Source organism: Acanthopagrus latus, chromosome 1, assembly GCF_904848185.1.
Source record: "Acanthopagrus latus isolate v.2019 chromosome 1, fAcaLat1.1, whole genome shotgun sequence".
Lineage (NCBI taxonomy): Eukaryota > Metazoa > Chordata > Actinopteri > Spariformes > Sparidae > Acanthopagrus > Acanthopagrus latus.
The window spans coordinates 9,740,582-9,757,735 of record NC_051039.1 but is presented as its reverse complement, the minus strand read 5'-3'; the positions used below and the strand labels follow the sequence as shown (position 1 = coordinate 9,757,735).

At 41.1% G+C, this 17,154-nt stretch overlaps 1 protein-coding gene across 5 annotated transcripts in view; it reads left to right on the top strand.

Annotated features, from left to right (window-relative positions):
- The first annotated feature begins 1,108 nt into the window (after window positions 1-1,108).
- Window positions 1,109-17,154, top strand: part of arhgap10 (Rho GTPase activating protein 10) — a 53,784-nt gene continuing 37,738 nt past the window's right edge. For 3 of the 5 annotated variants that reach the window (XM_037101921.1, XM_037101919.1, XM_037101928.1), the window contains exons 1-4: window positions 1,109-1,726; window positions 14,408-14,503; window positions 14,764-14,825; window positions 17,019-17,090. In XM_037101921.1, coding sequence (XP_036957816.1) covers window positions 1,573-1,726; window positions 14,408-14,503; window positions 14,764-14,825; window positions 17,019-17,090 — 384 coding nt within the window. In that variant the 5' untranslated portion in view covers window positions 1,109-1,572. The other 2 variants (XM_037101941.1, XM_037101936.1) reach the window with 2 other exon arrangements.

Here is a 17,154-nt window from a genome sequence, read left to right as displayed (position 1 = left end):
AGTTATGAGAATAGTCATGAATTCTTCTATGTTAATTTTTTTTTTTTTTTTAAATGGTAACGGCATGAGCTGTGTACAGTTCATCTGCTAGAGTACAACTCTGAGGTACTTCTCTCAGGTATTTATGTTTTCTGCCACGTAATATTTGTACGTTACCACATTTGAGAAGCAAGTATCGTACTTTTGACTCCACTGCATTTATCTGCTTGCTTTATAAATCCAGATTTTCCAAAATAAGCTTTGGATGATATGTATTGTTATTGATGAAACATTTCAACAGTCTAGCTAAACCCAGCACTAAGCTACTTCCACAGTGCTACTGTAACATATATGCATCATTAATAGCGTTTGACTAACATAATATATAATATAAATATAATCAATCACTGCTCAGTTCTGTACATATCAAGTATTTCCCTCTTATAGGCCAATTTAAGGTGCATTCTTCTACCAGTCGCCTACTTTAATTAATTTTGCAATGGAGTTTTTCTTTTCCTGTGTCATCTTTTTATGTCAGTAAAAGATTTGAATACTTCTTTTAGGTCTGCGCAATATATTGATATCATATCATTATCATAATGATATTGTGAAACAGTATAAAAACATTTGGATTATTATTTTAAATCCATGTCAATTTAGTCATGTCATGTCATGTCATTGTCCGTAACCGCTTATCCCTTTCCATGGGGTCGTGGGGTGTTGCTGCACAGCTGCACCGGTTACTCCACAGCTGGTATTGATAGGTAACGTGTAGATGATGTTAGAAATAGTGTTGATTTCATTGAGGATTTTATTTTCAGAGACAGCAAATACAGTTATACATGAGATTTCTCAAAATAGCTTGGAAAATGTTGACTCGAAAACTCGAAAATTGACTTGAATAATAATAATAATAATAATAATAATAATAATAATAATAATAATAATAATAATAATAATAAATAACATTTAGCTATATAGCATCTTTAAAAACACTCTTGACAAACACAAGAAACTCAGGAAGACTATATTACAGAATAAACAGTCAACTACAGCTGACGTCTTTCGACATGCAAACAACCGAAGCGAAGACGGAAGTACACATGACTATACCCTCTCGCAGACGCTAGGTACTCTTCGGCAGAAGTTTGCTACACGCACGCAGATGTCAGCAGAGTTTCTCAATCTGTCACTTTGCGAGGTGGAGTGCGTTTGATGGAGGAAGGAAAAAATCGGACACGGCAGCTATGGCTTTCTGACAACCCCTGTGAACCGGCCTCAACCGACAGCGTGTCGTTGTCACCTCTCAACCGCTTCTTACCTGTTAGCCATTTGTTTTTCGTGTTTTGACAACTGTGTAGCAACACCCGTGCGCCCATGTCAGAAGTTACCATGCTAACAGCCGCTAGCCGCTGCTACTTGACGTAGCTATGTTTTCTCTGCCAGCCTAAAAAGCGGTATTTTCTATGATTGTAACGTCTTGGTTTAATTAGTCTTTTTTTAAGCTACAAAGCGAGCGTCATTTTTGACCCCCAAGTTTTTTTTTTCTTTCCCCCGTTCTGTAAAAGCGAAGCTATCAATCTTGTCACAGAAATGGGACTACACCCGCTGGAATTCAGTGAATGCTATCTGGACAGCCCCTGCTTCAGGGAGAAAATCAAGGCACACGAAGCAGAGCTGGACAAAACTAACAGGTTTATCAAAGAACTGTACAAAGATGGGAAGAACCTCATCAATGCCACAAAGCGTGAGTTGACTTGAATGTTCCTTGAAAGTCTTTAAGGTCAGTCAGCCAAGAGCCATGCACTCCCATACAGAGGAGCTGCAGATGTGTTCACTTTCATAAAAAAAAAAAAAAAAGAAAAAGTTCCCAGTGATCTTCTTTTCCATATGCTTGTGTCATGAGTGAGGAAACCAGCCTGCTCAACAGATGAACTAATTGTGGAGTAATGAGTGGCTGTCCTGATGACATGATCAAGGCGTTGTCTGGCTTATCTGTTTGAATATCGCTGTCTTTTTTTGTCCTGTTTTATGAAGATTACATTGGAGAAATGTGAGGCCCGTAGTTCTTGGATAAAATCCCCTGTTCTGTTTGCTCTCAGTCACACACACGCGCACACACACGCACACGCACACCTCATCTGGTCTCAGATTATTAGATTGTTATCTGTGTGAACTCTAGTCCAGTGGGCTGGGCTTGTTTCAAGGTGCCCAGTGCTTACAGGCAGACTTCAACACATAGTCATCAAACAGGGACTGCTGACAAAGACTCTGTAAAAGTGTTTTATTAAATCAAAAGGGAGTGAAAACGTCTCCAGTTGCAGTCGAGCTTAGTCGAAGATCATCTTGAAGTATCTTTAACTCATGTGTCAATGTATCTTTTGACTTTATTATTATTTATTCAACATACCATGACTGGTGCTTTAGTGTCCCAGACAGGTTTTTTGGGGCATGCTTCAGCAGCACTGCGACTGTTGCTTTGGACTGTCACACAACATGTTTTTCTACTCTTCAAATCCACCGACAGACACTTTTTGGTTTCAGTGCACTTAAATGTTTCCCCTCAGGAGAGCCTGAATTCAGCAGCTTGCACAGTGATCTGAGTTTGAGCTGACTTGTCGGTGTTCAGCAGCTTTTGTGGAGCAGGATTTTCGTTGGCACATTTTAGGTGTTCGGAGACAGTTTAGTATTCTTCAGAGTCCAGGTGACAAGCTGAAGTGCGTCGGTCTGACAGTAGACGTTGATCTGTATGCCGCGAATGTTCAGCCTGTGTTGTCATTGTACAATGAAACCATGAAGCAACTCCCTGAGCTGCGTAGTGCAGAATATACGATGGAAGTAGCAATACGATAGAAAACAATGAAAACAATTAAGTAGTTATTATGGAGTAAAACACCAAAGAGTAAAGTGGTTTGTACGAATAAATTAGGCGTTAAAAGGGTGGTCCACACTTGTCCAGATAGTTATCCAAAATAAACAGGTTGAAAAAGAGTTCAGAGTGAAAGTGTTGCCGGTGTTTTCGACCGCCTCTCTTCCTCCTCTTTTCTTCACTTCGCTTCTAGGAAGTGGGCGAAGTTGTCCAAGAAATTCCTCGTCTGCTTAAACAATCGAAAATGTCATTTATTAACGTGTCACGAGCACATAGTAATATTGTTATGACCGCGCAGGATAGGCTTGGACAAAAATAAAGATTTTGAGCAAATTGTTTGAGCAAAACCGTTACGTTAAAAATTTGTTTTGCCCATTTTAGGAGTTCAGTCTGATGTAACATATCACTGCACCGAACACCTGACAAATATCTGATAACGTGCACAGTGATGACGAGCCCCAGGCGTCCGAACACATGCTTCAGCTTCACCCTGGAGTAGCCTCTATCAGTGAAGTTGAGCTCTGAGGACGTTGCAGCCTTTCTGGGGTGAATTGAAATCACTGTCAGTCCTCACGAAGGTCTCGAAAGGAGCGCGACCTTGGCTTGGCACGTGGTCAAAAGGTCATGAAGTACTCTGAGAGGTTCAGATGTAGCAGGGGTGGCGTTTAGGTGCTTTGAGGACACTTTCTGCATAGTGTTGCGCCGTCAACGCCAAACCTGTGCTGTTGACAAGTGTTTATAAAGTCCTCAGTCAGCTTGTCTGACGGGAGGATCCCTGCGTGGACTGATGCTGCTGCAGCTTCTTCTGCTCCACACTGTCCTCCTGCACTGTACAGTCATCAGTAACAGTTATGCTAACCAAATTATTTGCATACTTGCGGTCTGTTGTACCTGCTAGCTGGAGTGAGTCTCGCCCGTTCTCCTCTGACCTCTCTCATCATTGAAATAACACACATGTCCATTTGTCAACCTCATGTAAGCAGTAATTGTAAAGCATCCTGGCCTCGTCTTCACGCTTTCTGCTCGTGTTCAGTTTACCTACCGTGACTCAACGTTGGGAGATCACACGCCATGCTTTTATTCAGACTCAGCTTTCAGAGCCACATGGAGTTACCAGGCGACCTCGGAGCGCCATGGTGAACTCTGGTATTCACTGCTGCACGCAGATGAGTTGGTGACGGTGTAAACTGATGCACGGTATCCTGTTTCAGGAGGACATGTGGAGTCTTGTATTTCATGCCTTATATGACTGCGGCTAAACCATGCCTCACTCTTTTACGTTGATTCATTCAAAGGGTGTCATGCGCAGCGATGTCGGTTACCCCTCATCAGGTCCTTGTTAGCCTGTTGAGAATAAGACAGGGAACAGGGAACCTCGGTCATTATACGCTCCCTCTGTGACAGATGCAGAGTCAGTTAAAGTTTCCAGAAGGAGCTGGTGGTCACGGTCATCTGCTCTCAGTCTGTTCTGCTCTATAGCTGCAATGATTAGTCGAGTAATTGATTGAAAGAAAATGAATCGCCAGTTACTTTGGTAATTTTTAGTCATTTTAGGATTTGTTTTGAAATATTTGCTGGTTCCAGTTAGTCAAATGTAAGGATGTGCTGCTTTTCTTTGATTTATATGATATAAAATGAAGTCTTTGCGTTTCAGCATGTCGGTTGGATAAAAATCACAATTTGAAAATGTCACTTTGAGCACTTTCCTCAATTTTTATACATTTTATAGATTTAACAATCAGTCATTGTTTAATTGTGAGCAAAACAACTTACCTGTCATCATCCAGCTGCCACAGCAAATAAAGATGATAGTGCCAATGGCCTGGCTGTTGTCTCTACTATTCAGCCATTAAAACAGTCGACTGCTATGTACAGAAGGTGTTTCCCACTTTGATATTTAATTTAAGGTGTTGCTGATTAAACAAAAGCTGTCAGCTGTCTTTCAGTAGCGACAGTCATGCTGCAGGTCGAGCTGAAACAATGAGCGAATAGACAAAAAACATGATCGACGTCTCTTTTAGCAGTGAATTGATTTTTTTTCCAGGAATAATGCCCTGAGTAAAGGAGTTCAGCACACTGCTTTTGTTGAGCATCATGTTTTATTGATCATACTAATGTTAACAGTCCCGATCTAACTAAGAACAAGATCTTCTTTCCTCAAGGATGTGCAAATGTCTCTCTTGGAAAAAGGAGAAAAAAAACCAAACACATTTTTAGTCTCATAGGATAGTAAACTTAGTATTTTGCGGTTTATGTTGTTTGAACAAAAGCAAAAGATTTCGAAGAAGTAATTTTTGGCTCTGGGAACATGTGACCAAACAATCGGCTGACAAAGTATTAGCAGAATAATCTTTAATGGGGATAAATATTGGTTGCAATCTTAACTTACAGGAAAGGCTCAAACTCAGCTCCATCCTCCAAGTGGCTGTTAGATTGGCTTTAATCACCAGCCAAAGAAAAAATGGATATCCATTAAGTGGCTGGTTAAAGTGTAACATTCACTTGCCGTATGGCCAGTGGAAAGAAAACTCCCTCTTGTTGTTCTCCCAGTGACCAGAACAAACAATAACCATAGTGTTTAAACCAAATGTTTATGCAGTCTTTCAGCCTATTCTCAGATTTTTTTCTCAGCACTCTGGTATGTTCACAGTAGTTGTAGCTGTAGCTGGAGTATGAATAAGTTATAAAGTTGTAGCGTTGTTAATTACACTCAGTGTCTGGCTCAGTGCCAGCCTGGCTCTTATTACTCGGACATAACTGATAATCTTGTCTCATGAGAATGTGACCCTGTGTTTGAGTCCGCTCTTCAGAGAGATGATACAGCGTGGACCAGCAGTTTGTCTCCCCCTGTGTCGTCATTGTTTGGAGTTTGCTAGCTTTGAAGTAGATAGCGTAGCCTCGCCAGATGAACTCAGACGGTTGTTTTTGATGCGTGGAGTTGATTCGGGGAGGCTAAGCTGTGTAATCCTCTCTGTGTATGACAGTCGCCGACGGCCCCCTCGTAAGATCTGACACTCAGCAGTGTAGTAAAATGGTTAATCTAGCATTCTGTAGTAAACACTGACAGATTTGGTCGTGTTTACAACTGTGGATGAAGGAGGAGCTGTGTCAGAAAACGCTTTACTTGCTGTTTTGACCTCAAAGGGATCTGTTGTTTAGACAGCCCAAAAAGACAATGGTGGATCTCCCAGTCCCGGGCCTTTCTCAGCCTCTCAGTGACTCCCTCCACTTCTCTGGCTGGGAGGATGTCCCACTACGGAAAGACCTTGGTTCTGGGAGGAAACTTTATAGCGGGGCACGGGGCCAGAGAGCCATGACATGGAAGTGCCCACTAGAGGAGCAACATGCAGATGTGCTTCTGTTTCAGAGGGTTTCCTCCACAGGAACCGTGTCCTGTCTGTACCCTCTTGACCACCCCTCACTGTTGTCCTCAGCAAAAGCACTGGTGTCTTATTTGTAGCAGGAAATGTAAACTTGTTCATTCTAATTTCATCAAGTGCGAGACCGTTTCCTGCGCGCACTGCTGTTGCCGCAATCCTCCGAAACGTGAAGTTGGACAGAGCTGTCAGTTGGGGGTCAGTCGTTGTCGTTTTCCAGCTGGACTTCCTCTGATGAATTGACCGATTGGAAAAACAGAGCGAAATGATTTCTTCTGTCACTTTCAGTTCCTCTTTCCGGCCATGTGAAAGTCTCTTTCTTACTGGCAGGCAGGTTGAAGAGTAGCCTGCCATGGTGTGCCTTGGCTCAGTGCTGCTCTCTGTAATCACATTACTGATTCTGCCAAAGACCCACATCCCAATCTTTCATTAAAATCGCATTAGCACAAGACGTGAAGTCATGTGGGAGGAACGCTTTTTCATCTCTAGAAAAAACAAGGCCCGCTATAAAAATGATAGTGAGTCGCTTGATGGCACAACTGTGCTGTCAGGGTGCCTTTATATGGTAGAAGCCGCAAATGTGGATACCAAAATGTACAACTATGAAGACCTCTTTGATTGTGTGATGTACTGTCAGTTTGTGGATATGCGATCAGACATCGATACATCTTTGATAAGCCACTTGGTCTTCATTGACAGGATGCGGTTCAGCGCATGCCTCACCCTTCAGACTTGTTTTTAGGATCAGGAAGTCATGAATGAAGTAATCCCTGCTTTGGGGGAAGAGAGGTTGTGGGAGGGGATGGGTGGGATGGGTGGGCTGGCGCTGCTGAGGGCAAAGGTGGGAGCGGAGTGTGGGGCAGGGATTCATACTGGAAAAGATGGGAGAGTGGAACAGGAAGGAGTGTGGAAAGGCGCAGCATGTAAACGCTGGCAGCCCTTCGAGTGGCCTGGACCAGGCATGTTCTGACCTAAGTGGCACATCTGATGAGAGCGTAGAAATCATAACAAACAACCCCTCCAACAGGCGTCAATGAATACACTGTGGACATCTTCGCCGGCTGAACTTTGACATGCACATACCTTTTCTGGTTCGGTTTGCGGAAAATGTTTTGCAGCAGCCAGAACATGTAATGTTAAGTTTCCTGCTTTAAGACACACAGTAAATGAAAAGCAAGTTGAGGTTATTCATGTTTATTATCTTGGGTAAACTCATTCTTGCAATAGTGAAATAACTGTTTTATCCTGAAATGCGCTCTAAGTGATGTTTTGCAAGAATGACTGTAATTGAGTAATAATTGTGTCACTTTTGAGAGAGACACGTAGAGTACATTTTGTATATATCATGCAATTTTGAGGCAAATTCACCTCTGGAGGAATTATAGTAAAAACTGCTGCTGTTTAGTGGAAGCTTAACAATCTTCACTCTGTGCAGATGTATACATAGACAGAGCAACTATATCCTTATAGCTTATATCCTTGTTGTTGACTTACAGAGTAGAGTGTGTTACTGCTGAGTTCACACATGTGACACCGGAGAATTTGCCCTCAGTGATTGTTTTTTTTTCCTCAGCACACAGTTTCTGCAACTACTGTAAATGTGGTTGTAAGAACATGTGTGTGTCAGAGAAGGAGTCTGCACAGCAACAGCTTGTACTGAAAGTAACGTCTCTGCAGTGTTTTGGTGTCTTTATCTCTATAGATTTATCTCTGCTGCTCTCCTCCGCCGTCCATCAGTGCTCGAGTTCGACACACTCAGAAGGACTTCATGTTGCGTTCAGGAGCACGTCTTAAACTCTGACATCCACATCGATCTGTACGGCAAAGGATGTGTGCGCTAACAGGGATGTCATGGTGCATTTAAGTACACCTCGGCGCTTAGTCTAAAAATAAACATAGCCACCCAGTGCGGAGAGACAATGTAAATCCAACACTGAATTGAATTATGACCTTGAAACCGAAAAACAAATTGAACTGTGGATTTGGAGAATTGCAAATCCTTTTTACTGAAAAATAATTACTGGTTGTCATAATTATGGCCTTTTCTGTGTCAAAAGTAATGTTAAGTCAAAGGTGCCTCTTGAAGAGCAAAACTTAAAGGCTTCAAGTCAGTGTCTGAGTTGATGTTCATTTTTCACGTGTGTTTTCTATCTCAGCATTTTGTCTTTTTGTGACAGTGGTCTTGTTTAAAAAAAAAAAAAAACAGAAAAAGGAAGCAGCTTCCACTTTGTTGTGTGGTTTCTCCGTAACAACCAGAGTCCTGTCGTTCAGTACCCTCCCCATTGTGTCATCTTTGTTTTTCTTCCCACCTCCTCTGACTAGGGGCACCAGGTTTTTTTTTCTCATGTTTTTCCTGTTACAGAACGGTCTGGCCTGTAATATCAGATAGATGTAAGGTGGGGTCTGTATGACTCATACGCTGAAGCCAGTAGACTGGGGTCTCTGGCTTTCTGCAGAGAAACTAGCCAAGTTTGACAGTTCCCAGGTTTGCTCTGAAATGCCTTTCTTTAAAAGGCAAAAAGCTGGAGAAGCCTTTGCCTTGGACTCTTGTGTGCCTGAGTGTGTGTGTGTGTGTGCGCGAGGTGTTTTTATCTTGTGATGATTCTTTCCTCGAGGACAGCAGCTATCATTTCAATCTGTTATGCAGACCTCTCTCATCTGACACTTTTGTTTATTGCTCCGCTGATTGTATCCAGTTGATCTATGCTGTTTTGACTTCAATTGACAGTGCACAGGGACACGAACGCTGCCTACATTTTTTTTTTTTCTGCCCTGAATGTTGCCTGACGTCGGTTTAGCAGCCGGAGGAGCTTCGTGTAACCGGATAACATTCATTCTTCATGTTTTATGTAATGAAGTCCACACAGCTTGGCCTCATATATTCTCATATTAACTGTCCACCCTGCAGTGAGTTAAACATGCATGTGCAGCTTGTGTAATCAGATTGTGGATGGGCGTGATTTGTACACCAAGCTTACATATGGCTCTAATAAAGAGCCTGCAAATCTATCCATTGACATCACTGTTCCTGGAGTACACACTAATTGTCCACCCAGACCTGAGCCTTGATGCTTGTCTTTGCTGAGATAAAAGATACCCTTAATATACTAATGCAATGTACATGACACAAATTCCTCCCTGTAGATATATATGTACACAATAAAAAGAGGCAAGTAAATTATGAAAGAGATGGCAAAGTAGTGCATCATTCAACAACCCAGTTGAATTACTGCATTCATTATGCTGTATTCAATCATATGATACTTTGGAGACTGCTCGGATGCTATTGATTTTAATGTCCAAATGCCACCAGCTCTTCATTATCTTTGACAGCACAGTGACACCGGATACTGCCCAGCTCTTACGTCAGACACAATATAGTGTGTTGAGGCTTTGTAAAGGTGTGTCAAGGTTCAGTGTTATGTTGTCAAAACATGTTTTTTTACTATGTGGGGGAGCAGCTGAACTTTCCACTCTAGGTTTCTATGTGTTTTGGCATAATTTGAGCACTACAGTTGCCCAACAGTGACTCCGTAAAGGGCACAGATTCACATACTACTACTACTACTACTACTACTACTACTACAATTAACAATGGATTATAACATGTGCTTCTTGTTTATAACGTAGACGCATTATGTAGCTGAAGCTTCATTCTTGTCTGGCATGCAGGTGGAAAATGTGAAAAAGTAAAAATATATATATATATATATATATATATATATATATATATATATATATATATATATATATATATATATATATATATATATATATATATATATATATATATATATATTGCTAATAAAGCCAAACAAAGGCAGAGCCAAAACACATGAAGAAGACGTGATTAGCAGAGACACAGCAGGAGCTATGAAATAAGAAAAATATACAACCTCTAAAATTGCTTTTCTATAAAAGGTTTAAAGCAGAAAGATTCATCTTCCCCGCGCTCCTCTGGCAGACTGCTTCACAGATTACACAGCAGCAGCTGGGCACTCTTAGTTTCAAGCCTGGATATGAAGATCATTAGAAGGGCAAACAAAGACTATTGAGTTAGAGCAATTACAGTGAATGCTATATTTTCAAAATGATGTCACTAAGATGGGGTACAGTGATGGAAAACAGCAAGAGGCCTAGGATCAAGCTTTAGGTGAAGTCATAATTGAAAGGCACTGGGGGAGGAGGCAGAAACATGAACAATCCCCACAAAACACTCAGAGATATGAGTAAAGTAGTAGTAATTTTTTTTTTCAGACTCTTTGGGACAGTTAAACAACCTGCCTTGTAGCCAAAAAACTGCTGCATGCTACAGCAGGAAACAATGCAGGTGAGAGCAGATAGTGTTGACCAAAACAACATGCTGAGAAATGCTGATCCTTTGGTAATGGCATGAAACAACAACAACAAGAAAAAATAGAGAAATGGCTGTTGGAAGCGATACAATTTATTAAAAAAAAAAAAAGATAGCTTTTTCTGAAGCAGCAAACATTTAAGTCAGATGACTGACCAAAAGAAGAGGAGGCTGTGTGTTCTGATGGCATTTTCACAGATATTCCCATAAGATTCCCACTCCCAGATAAACTCCCACATTCCCTTGTAGATGGCCCAAGGTGACTGGCTTTGTTTCTTCTTCTTCTCTTAGGTTCAGTGCGGGATGGCAAATAACTGTTTGTTTTATTTTCCAGTTTGCAACCTGCACTTCTTCTGCTCTGTCTATTACAGATACAGCCAGTGTAGCCTATACCACCATCTTCTGACAAAACGATTCACATAGACGAGTTTATTTTATTTGTTTTCTTTTTTGCAGCGTTTCACAAATTTGCTTCCAGTTTGCTTGGCAGTTATTTGAAAACTTCTGTTGGTGGTGAGTGGAGGGACCCGTATTCTCACCACTCACGTTAGTGACCATGGACTTCCATTCTGTGTTACAAGTGGACAACGGAAACATTAGCGGTGGTGGTGAAATATGATCATAGTGGTGCAGTCAGCACAAGAGGCATGCATCAAAACAGAAAGCCTCCCACTTTAAGTCTAGGAGAGGTATAAGAAGCTCAGTCCAATGAGATCTACTCCCAATGTCCTGTCTCCATCCTGCTTACTGGATTTACGCCATGATAGAGTTAGGCACATAGAGCTTGCCAAGGTTTGTGTTGTCTGCAGTCATTCCATGTGCTGCAAATTAAGGACTATTGCCTAGACCAGGGTGACCAGAGTCACCTTTTATGGACTTGGACACCCTGGTCGGGACCTCAGCTGTCTGTGTGGTTTAGATTCCCTCTACATCTTAAAGTCACTTCAAAGAAAATTGCTATGTTCAGTGTTTGCTTCCAAAATAATGACCCGACAGGCTTATGTTTGCCATACCTTTATTTTCAAAATAATGCCCGTAACCCGTACTTACACACTCCCACATAGCAGTTCATCAGGTTGTGTTTACACCTGTTAGAAGTCACCTTTGTGACAGTTTGGCCAATAAGTGAATAAGCTTTCAGTGGATGTTTAATGTGGTCCCAAAAATGATTTGCTGTTGTGGACACAAGTTTATAACAAATATTTTCTACTCTAAACTTTTCTGCTCTACACGAATTCTTGCAGTAACTCACATCTAATTATATGATGGTCATAGGACATCCCGTAATATTCCTCCCATTCCTTCTGACCTCACCAAAAGACTATCTTTAAAGCAGTACCTGAGCCAGAGGATTTGACACTCTGCTGCCAGTGTTTGTCAGGGCCTTGTAATGTTGCCTGTGCAGTGGCATATTTTATGTCTACCAGGTCTATGTGGTATCTAGGGAAAGGACAAGTGTACTGTAGACCCTCTGCGGTCTTGATTAATGATCTGGAGTCAGGTCTGTGCAGTATCTTGTAGAGGTTCATGAGCCAAGAAATGAGCTGTTATGAGGCATAAACAAGTCATTCATGAATCCTTTTGTTTTGCTTACTGTCATATGAATATATTTGCTATTATTGTACTGTTCAGGCACCTTGCTTGTTTTGTGCTTATGCACAGTTCTAGCATTTTGTGTTGTTGTTTGAACTTTAAATGTCTTAAAGACAACAATTACCTCACCCCCAAGAAAAGAAAGAACATTTCCTCCAAGTGCTATATAAAGACCACCTCACAAGACAAACAATTGTAAATACTCTGATACACAAGCTGTCCCATTGTTTGGTTTGCGTCCCTTTGCTTCCTGTATTTCGACAACTTGGACAAATTAGCCAGAGGACTTGCCCACAGGTGGCAACAACTAGGCCATATTTCCTTGCGGGCTTTGGAATTGTAAGGATGTGAGATTGAGCTGAAGAGCATCCAGCAGTGTATGTCAAACTGTTTGAAATAAACAGCTGAGGCAGAAGCGATGCCCTTTGTGCCAGGCTCAGGCAGACATTGTCCAACACCTCTCACATGTTTAAGCTTTGGGCCTGACTGCAGATTTAATCCATAGCATGTGTACACAGACTGCCCCGAGAACATGGAGTGTGGTAAGCTGCAGGATAGCCATGGATGGATATTAGCAAGACATAACAAACGGCTCAAAGAAATGAATACTTTTGTGTATTATTGTTCTTAACGAAAACATATACTGCTTCTGCAAAGATCAAGGTAATAGCTAAAATATGAATTGACAGAACCTACTTTGAAAACTGATGTCTTCAAATTCAAAGTCCATCTATTGACCAGGCACCAATTTAAAACCCAACAACGCGTTATTTACAACGATAAATGATGAATAAATGCAAAATGAAGACGAATCATGAAGATAATTGTTTGCTACAGCTCTACATTCCTTCGTAGCGGTTACAGCAGTGTCTCACAGCTCTGTGCAGCGGCGTTGCTCGGTTGATTGTTCCCTATAGGGTTCCAGCTATCTGCCAAATCCAATGACACTGCTCCTCAGTATACTGCTCAAAGCTCCAGTCTTAAAATACCCTCGCTGCATTCTGTCAGGGTTCCCCAGGGGACGGCCACGGGTCAGAGATCCCATCTGGGGGAAACTCTTTACTGTTTGGAAATAGATTTGGTTTGCTGTGTTACGGAGGGGTGTAGAGGGCGGACAAATCTTGTTGTGTTTGTAAGAGTATTTATGTAGGGTTCTGGGTTTACATGAGTCAGTGTGTTTCTCAGAGAAGCAGTCACCCATGTTAGGGCTTGCCTGAGGTTCGGCTAGCCATAGGGTAGGCTCGGTATTTGCCTCCATATAGTCCTCTGTTTATTAAACAGGTTAACAACCCCAAGATTAAGGGGATGTTTATTGATTTGTTGTGCCAGGCCACCCTGTTGGCTTTGGCCCTTTTTTGTTTTGAAATCAACTAAGTCTCATAACAACTCTGTAATTGCATGATAGGCCTTCTAAGAAAGATCTCTGGGTTAATATTACTTAGAGTTTCCATGAGAGATTTATGTTGTTATTATTGAATAAGGGCTTGGCAATACATTGTTAAATTAGATTTATTAAGTTAGCAGTGCTATTGCATTTTCATCAGAATGTTAGATGTACATGCACACACTGTAAACCACGTATTACACTGGTATTTACCAAATACAACTACTTCAGCAAAAGTTTGCTTTTGTAATGATTGTTTTTTCTTATTTAAATAGGGAATGAGACTGACATTGCATTATATTTCAAAATTGTTACTTCACCTAGTTTCATGTATCCATAAAAAAAAAAAAAAAAAACAGATGATAATTTGCCCATAATGAACAACTCTAGGGTAGACTACAACTACTTATTTTTGGGGCTATCCATAATTTGCACTATACATCAGTAGCATCCTTATTTATGTAATTCATGACTTGCAGACAGATATTTAAGTATAGTTTGCTTTCTGTTTGCATGTGTTGTTAAACTGTGGTACCTGCCCTCCTGGTACACCAGGGTTAGAGGCACAACAGGATGTAACACACGTCTGTAGACAGGATGTTTGCAAAGCTGTGTGAGGCATCAGACCTACTTTCCATTTTGGCTTATATTGTGTTACTTTTCTTAGAAATTGTTCATTTTTACAATATGTTTATAACAAAAATAGTAATGAATTGTTGTGTGTAGTGGAAACGTTTTTATTCAGTTAAACATGTTAGTAGATCTTGACAGCAAATCATAAAAGCATTCTGCCTCCTTTTCAATGCACTGCTTCTAATGTTTTTTTGTTTTTTTTTAATTTTTATTTTCAGAGCTCGGTATGGCACAGCGAAAGTTTGCGCATTTGCTGGGAGAGTTTCAGTTTGAGTACATCGGAGACGCGAAGACCGATGATGAGAAATGTATTGGTAAGTGTGGCTTTGCCCCCCCCCCCAATCATGTGATGGAAACTAACCACTGGTTTTGTAACCACCATGCAGACATGCAGTTTTAAATGTTTGTTTACGGTTCTTTTGCTACCAGCAAATTAAGGGCAGGTTTCAGTGTGCACCTGTGGGGGGAACTGTTGATAATCAAAATGTATTTTAGGCTGCTGGGTTGTGATCGTAAGTGGGGCAGAATGTTTGCATTTACTCCTGTGTTTGATTTTTTTTTTTCCTTTCTTCAGATGAGTCTTTGCAAGAGTTCTCCTCATTCCTCAGGAACCTAGAAGACCAAAGAGAGCTGATGGTGAGAAAAACCAGTCAGAACCTGCTTGAAAGCTGGGGAAAATACCTGTGTTTTTGTCTGCCTGTATTGCACTTGAGTTTTTACACTGTGTACTCCTGGACTCTGTGCATTTCCAACCAGCCTACCCCTTTTATTGGCCATATTTGAATACTTGCATCTAATAATGTCTGACTCTGTTATCCACCAGAGATCCGGACAGGCACTCATAATATAATTTTCTCCAATATACAGCACAGACGGGATCCAGAAGGCAGAGCAAACCATTTCCCCAAGGGTGTATAACTCTTGTTGCCTGTCTAAGGGTCACTGTTACAGCACCTGGCTGGGAGTGGCTGCACAGAGGACAGGAGTGCATTATTACAGCTTTAAATACCAAGACAGATTCACATGAGCTACTACTGGAAACAAGGTCCACATAAAACTACAGTCCATATGACACAACCATTAAAACTAGCTTCTGTATCAGGCAGCGTTGTAAAAGTTGCTAATTTACAAAACCACAAAAATCGCACTCAAATATGCAGGAAGTTACATATACAAAGTTGTTCTTTAAGCCTGATTTTAATGGTGTCAGTTGGTCATGAACTGGTAGCCTTGAAGTGTCACATGATGTGCTGTACTGATTGTTTGTTTGTGACCTCTGTAAATGCTGCGTAATAGATATATTTGTCAAAGCCTTTATTTATTTAAGATGTAGGCTTGATGGTCAGTGCAGTGTTTCCCACACATATACTTTATTTGGGTGGGCCGCCACAGTATATTAACAGCTGCTCAAGTATATTTGAGCAAGACCCATTTTAGCCTTTTTTTAAATTATTTAAAATGTTTCCATCTGAGAGAATGACGCCATCCACAATCAGTTGACCAGAAAACAGTCTACCCTTACTTTACCCCCTTCTGCACCTGCTTACGATGCTGAAGTTATGATGGTTTACTGATGATCACACTCCCTCTGCAGGGAAAGAGAAAGAGAGACATTGGCTGCTGTCAATTAGATACTAAAGACTGAAGAAGTGGCAGCCATTATTGGAGCTGGTCGAATCCTATAAATGCTAGGAAAGGTGCCCCAATACATCTTTTCTTTTCTCCTTTAGCATAGGGTACAATGGACTATCCTTCATAAAAAGAAAAGGACTTTCATCCAATAATTCCTTGTGGCCCGAGTATAAGTGCAGTCAGATTATCTTAGCACTGTGGGTGTCATTTCATAAGTCCTTATGAATTCCGCGAGAGCTTCACTTGACCTCATGATTCCATTGAGATCAAAGAAAAATCATTTTTTAATGATTTTAAAGGCATATATTTTTTTCTCTTTTGACTGCAGCCAACGTGGAAATGCACTGACTGTGGGTGCAACCTCTCCTGTTTCATGTAGGCATACTTATGTTGTTGTTATGAAGCTTCTGTGTGCACCTGGTTGGTGCCGATGTTATTTGCTGAAGGGAAAGCAAGGTTAGTACACTAGAGTAGTTTGTGAGTAAACACTTAAATAAGGTGGTGAAATTAAGTTATAACCTACCAGAAATTAGGTAGTCTTTCAAATACTTTCAATATTAACAGTGACATTTTGGTGTGAATACTGTACAAAAATAAATAAATAGAAGAAATACATCTAGAGCATTCCTGCTCTTTGGACAGGGATGCACAATTTAGTGCCTGCCACGCTCTATAAACAGCTATTCTCCAGTAATGTCTGTCTGTAGTGTCTGAGGTTAGGGAGTGGGCCCATCATCAGTAGCTGACTGAGATGACTGTTTTAGCGCCAGGCTCAGACTGTAATGGTAAACACACTGCTCAGCACACAGCCCTGCTCAGCAGAGTGGGATGACATCACAGTGCGAAGTAAGGAAAAGTAGGACGGGCATGCAGGCACAGACATGTCCTGCAACAAGCAGAGCAGAAGCACAGGAGGAATGAGGAAAGAAACACCGACTTCATTAAAACATTATTGGTTAAAGTCAAAGATACTAAGTTGAATGATAGTTATGTCATTTCCGTTATGTTGTTTTTAAATTGAAGGCCAGTAGGGTGTCAATCATAAGGCAGAAACCCTAGAGGCCAAGAAACTGTGTACAGCTGCCACTCTTCACTGGGGTCAGCAAACACTTAGGAGTGGAAAATGTTGTGTCATATGAAATATTAATGGGCTTTGTCATTGAGTTGAGCAATAATTAAGGCTTTGTCTCTGTCTAGATGAGAAACATCACTGAAACCTTAATGAAACCCCTGGAAAAGTTTAGGAAAGATCATCTTGGTACAGTGAGGGTAATGTATGACTGTTTATTCCTCTTCCCACTATGTTTTCATGTCCTCAGTTGATGTGATTTAA